Consider the following 5620-nt stretch of genomic DNA (forward strand, 5'->3'; position numbering starts at 1 on the left):
GAAGGAAGGAAGGAAGGAAGGAAGGAAGGAAGGAAGGAAGGAAGGAAAAGCCTGCAGGATGGAGGAGACCATCATGTGATGTAACGGGCAGAGATATTTACCATCACGTCCTTGGTGTTACTGGTACTTGCAGTGGGCCTGTTTGTGGAGGAGCCGTGGAGAAGGAAGTTGCGGTTGAATGTCTTTACGGGGGTCCCGGAAGATGCTTCAATTTTTTCAGCTGAAAAGGAAACAAAGAATAAGAACTAGGGGCCAGCGAGGTGCGCAGTCAGGAGGACTTGGCCTCATTTTCTTGAAGGAGAAGCTTGGTAATGAAAGCACCCCGATCTGGCGTCCGCACTTTCCTCGCCTTGACCTGCCTCCCCTCCTCTCAACACTTCCTGGACCTCCTCGTAAACTGTCTCATACTCATCTGTGAGCCAAGGTTTGCTTCTGAGGAGATCCAAGTTGAGACAGGTAAGAACATCTGGAGAGATGGCTCAGGAGGTAGGAAGGCTTGCCATGCTGAGCTTGGATCCCACTACCATGTAAAATAGCTTGTAACCCGGGAGGGCTGCTGGGGTGAATGGCCACCAGTGTAGCTCCATATATACACACTCACACACATGCATACTACCCACATACATGCAATCTCACACACACTCACACACAAACCATACAATGTACCCTCACACTCATATACACACTCAAACAGCGAACACATACATCAGCACACTACATACATATGTGCACAGTCTCATACACAAACTTGAACATACATTCAAACCCCCTACTTGTGCATACGATCACAAACTTAGACTTACACATGCACACAAACACATATGCATACACACTCAAAATACTCAGAAACACACTTATACTCACTTTCACAGCCTGACACTCAAAGTGGCAGAAACTCCCACATTAACACACTGACAAATCACACACTCACACAATACTCTCACACACACTGACGACACACAACATATTTACACTTATGCACATTCCCTCCTCATACACACACTGTTACACACCAAGTCCATGCCCACAGACACGCACTACACACACCACACACCTGATACACACCCACATACCTCCACACTCATGAGACCCACACACTTAAACACACACTCTCACCTATATACAGTCGCTTACACGCAGCTTCACAAACTCACACTCACACACATTTACAAGACACAAACACACAGTCTCACACACTCATGGACTCATTCACCCCACACACGTTCAAACACATTCACAATGCATGTACTCACACACGGACACACTCAAACACTCTTAGACTCACATACACAACCATTCCCCCCCCATACTCACACCTCATACTCTCTTACACACCATACATACACACTCAGACTCTCACACACATTCGCCCTCACACATTCACATATGAACACCCCACACACCCATAATACTTTCACAATACACTAAGACGATTACACACACACACATACACACACACACACTCATACACTTCATATACCCCACTACAGATACATCAACACAGGCAATCATTCACATTGTATCCCACACTCACATATGTACCCACACTCAAGTTGCTCACTGAACCCCACACCTTCTCATGTACACTCACACCAGCCTCACACACACACACACACACACACACCACACCACCTCATACATGTACTCTCACTAACGTACCTCACCTGTGCACACTCATACCCTCATACTCCCAGGCTCCCACACTTTCACACATACACTTGCTCACACAGGCATACTGACATGCACTATTGTTTTCACACCTATTCAGGGTTGGTCTGGTGCTGCCTTGTATCCAAATGCTAAATACTGGCCTGTAAGATCTGGTTGTCCCCAACGAGGAGATCCTTACATATACCAAGCGATGCTTTGTAAACCCTGCTCCCCGGTTTAATGTTAACTGGTTAATAAAAGGCTAGAGCTTGTGATTGGTCAGTAGAGAGAAAAAGGCGGGACATGAGGATTGAGTGAAGGGTCACAGGTAGGGACCATGAGGGAGACGAAAGAGGACATGAGAGGGGAAGAGGCTGCCATGAGAAGGCATGGTCTATGAGCACATGGCCAGGAGAAATAGCAAGTAGCGAGGGACATATGGCTGAGATGTAGTTAGAACAGCTCAAACCTGCCCACCTGCCCAATCTAGACTTACAGCTTGTAAATAAAATACCAGAATTGTGTGGCTTTTATATGGGCTAGCTAGAATATTAGAATCTGTTTTACACACACACTTGTCCTCATGCACGCCCTCTCTCACACACACTCACAAGTAAGACACATTAGCACAACCCTTGGGGCGAGTGCACACTGGATCTGACCCTCACTTTCTCACACTCAGGGCCCTGGGTTCTCCCAACAATCCCAGCTTGGTATTTTAAGTGCAACGTACCTTTCACAGGAGGGGCAGGTAATTTCCTCCTCTGCTGCCTCGACGTGTCTATAGTTTGTACCTACAAAGAAACATGGCTGTCAGTACAGCTCTCTAGATCCTGGACATTTGGAACTTCCCAGGCTATGTAATATTCTAATGGGGGCGTGAAAGGCAGACACACCTGACTCCTTTGCTTCTGATCCCGCTTTCTTGTGAGACGAACACATGGCGCTATGTTTAAGCCAGCGATGGTCAGGGCAGAAATGCGGCTCTCAATGTCAGAGATCTTCATGCAACAGAAAGATAGGTCCAGTAAATACAGAGGGGGAAGAACGCCGGCTTAAAACGTTACGGACTATGAAGAAGGAATGGATCTGTTTTCATGTCCGCTTATCCATTCACTCATTCCTGGTTTTCTTTTTGAGACAGGGTCTTATGGAGCCCAGGCTGGCCTGAAACTTGCTATGTGGCTGAGAATGACTTTGAATTCCCAATCCTTCTGCCTCCATCTCCTAAGTGCTGACATGACAGGTGTGCACCACAACGCCTGGCTTCTTCATTCATTTAAATTCTACCAGTGACTGGTCTATCCAGTTCGGTAAGGAAAAGATGAAACGCAGGAAAGGCATACATTTAAGTGTCTAGTTTTACAGCTCTAGAGTATGTCAACAGCCCTATTAGAGTATGTACAGAGACAAATCGAAGGCCTGGAACACTATGGGAAAGCTAGTCCAGAGCCACCTAGGTCTGAGTGACGTCTCTTATGGCTAGGATAAGGTTTCAGTTTGTTCTGAAAAGGAACTGGAACCTTGGTCCTCACAGAAATGCTGCTGAGGTAATAAAAACGTCAAAAACGAGCCCCACATCGGTGTTATAGTGGCATGGTTGGTACTCGAGTAACCAACTACTACACGAGTGGATTGATGGCCTGCACCACAGGATGGAACTCATGCCTGGTTCTGTAAACCTGCACAGACACACATGGCTAGAGAGGTCCCAGGTCCCAGGAATGAGCCTGTCATTATTTTGCCAAATGGACACAGCTTCAAACTACCTTCTGAACACGTATCTTTTTATATCCGTAGCTTAATGCAGCTCCCATTTACCATCAGAGAAGTGTCTGTTGGCAGTGGTCAGTGGTAAATACAAGACTCACACCTGGCCATGGTGCAGAAGCAAGGGTGGGAAGAGTTTAGGAGCAGTCTCTGGCTTGCTTGTCTTATGAGACAGCCTCTCTCACTGGCTTGGAACTACACAGTTTAGTTAGGCTGGCCGGCCAGTGATCAGCCTGCCTCTAACTCCGTAGTAGTAAGATTACAAGCTTATTTTTTCCCCCTGTTTTTAAAATGTGGAATCTGGGGATGGAAATCAGGCTCTCATGCTTGCAAGGCAAGTACTTTACCAACGGGACCTGGCCAGGATGAAGTTTTAAGATGTTAAGAACGGTAGCAGTGGGGCTGGAGAGATGGCTCAGCGGTTAAGAACACTGACTGCTCTTCCAGAGGTCCTGAGTTCAAATCCCAGCAACCACATGGTGGCTCACAACCATCCGTAATGAGATTGGATGCCCTCTTCTGGTGTGTCCGAAGACAGCGACAGTGTACTCATAAATAAAATAAATAAATAAATTAAAAAAAAAAAAAGAACGGTAGCAGTAGCGGGGATTTGTATTGAACTCCTGCTATTTATATTTTAAATATTTATGTATTTATAAAGTGTGTGTGTGTTGGGGTGGTACACATGCCATGGCACACATGCATAAGTCAGAGAACAACTTTGTGGAATTGTTTCTCTGGTTCTTTCCTTCTGTCTTTATAAGGGGCTCCTGGGAGAGAACCCAGGTTTCCAGGCTTGTGTGGTAACTGCCTTTATCTGCTGAACTATGTTGCTGGTTCTCCTGCTGTTTTTTAACCTAGAGAAACACAGGGATGTCCCACTTTTTAAAAATTAATTTATGTACCTTAAGGCAACATCTCATATAGCCAAAGCTAGCCTAAAACTTCTCTGTAGCCAACAATGACTTTGAATTCCCAATCTTAATCATCCTTAACGCTGGCATTACACACAAGGACCACCATGCCTGGCTATAGTGGGTGCTTTATAAAGGAAATAAAACAACATGGGTTCCTGAGAGACTGTTCACAGATCCCAGTCAGTCAACCCACAGGAGACGAGGGCATCTTCACAAGGGATGCAAAGAAGTTTTAGAAAGTGGCTATTATGGTTTGAATATGCTTGGCCCAGGGAGTGGCACTATTAGGTGTGGCCCTGTTGGAATAAGTGTGTCATTATGGGTGTGGGCTTTAAGACCTCATCCTAGCTGCCTGGAAGTCAGTATTCTGCTAGCAGCCTTCAGATGAAGATGGAGAACTCTCAGCTCCTCCTGAACCATGCCTGCCTGGATGCTGCCATGTTCCTGCCTTGATGCTAATGGACTGAACCTCTGAATCTGTAAGTCAGACTCAATTAAATGCTGTCCCTACAAGAGTTGCCTTGGTCATGGTGTCTGTTCACAACAGTAAAACCCTAACTAAGACAGTGGCAGCTGACAACGTGCTGTGGAAACAGCCATATCTACGTCCTGCTCCTTGAGCTTGGCCTGGAAAGTGCATTCCATCCATTCATTCCTTTACTTACTCCCCTTAAAAAGATTTTTTTGTTCACATATACATATGTGTGTACTTTGGATTTGTACACAGGTGTGCAAGTGCCCATGTAGGCCAGAAGAGGGCACTGAATCTCGAGGAGCTGGAGTTACGGGCGGTTGTGAGCCACCTGATGTGGGTTCTCTCCCAGGTGGGTGCTGGGCTCACGGCCCAGGCTCTCTGCAAGTTAGGATGTGCTCTCTCCTACTGAGTCCTCTCCAGCTCTAACTCCATGTTTAAGTGTCAGGAGTCATTCCTTCAGGATAGACAACTGTGGCCTGGCCCTCATTTGTCTTTGAGTCCCTTGTAGGGAAACAGCAGGGAGCAACCCACAGAATGAAAGATGTGGCCTTGGGATGGATGAGAGGAGACCAGCATAAAGCATGAATATGTGTGCATGTGTACACGTTTGTATACATCCCCCCCCCACAGACACACGTGTGTGGATGCATGTACATGTTTGCACATGTACTGTGGGTGCTAGGGGATGGCATTCCAATGGCTCGCCACCCTGGATTTTTGGAGAGTTTCTCTCACTGAGCCTAGAGCTCACAGATCTGAGCAGCCTGGCTGGCCTGTGAACCCAGAGCTCATGGATCTGAGTAGCCTG

At 46.6% G+C, this 5620-nt stretch overlaps 1 protein-coding gene across 1 annotated transcript in view; it reads right to left on the reverse strand.

Moving 5' to 3' along the window:
- Myrip (myosin VIIA and Rab interacting protein) overlaps nucleotides 1-5620 on the reverse strand; it is a 137844-nt gene that overhangs the window by 4552 nt on the left and 127672 nt on the right. The window contains exons 13-15 of the mRNA XM_028767384.1: nucleotides 2547-2651; nucleotides 2384-2444; nucleotides 102-220 (exon numbers count right to left, since the gene is read on the reverse strand). Coding sequence (XP_028623217.1) covers nucleotides 102-220; nucleotides 2384-2444; nucleotides 2547-2651 — 285 coding nt within the window. The remainder of the gene's footprint in view (nucleotides 1-101; nucleotides 221-2383; nucleotides 2445-2546; nucleotides 2652-5620) is intronic.

Source organism: Grammomys surdaster, unplaced genomic scaffold, assembly GCF_004785775.1.
Source record: "Grammomys surdaster isolate TR1022 unplaced genomic scaffold, NIH_TR_1.0 172, whole genome shotgun sequence".
NCBI classification, from domain to species: Eukaryota; Metazoa; Chordata; class Mammalia; order Rodentia; family Muridae; genus Grammomys; species Grammomys surdaster.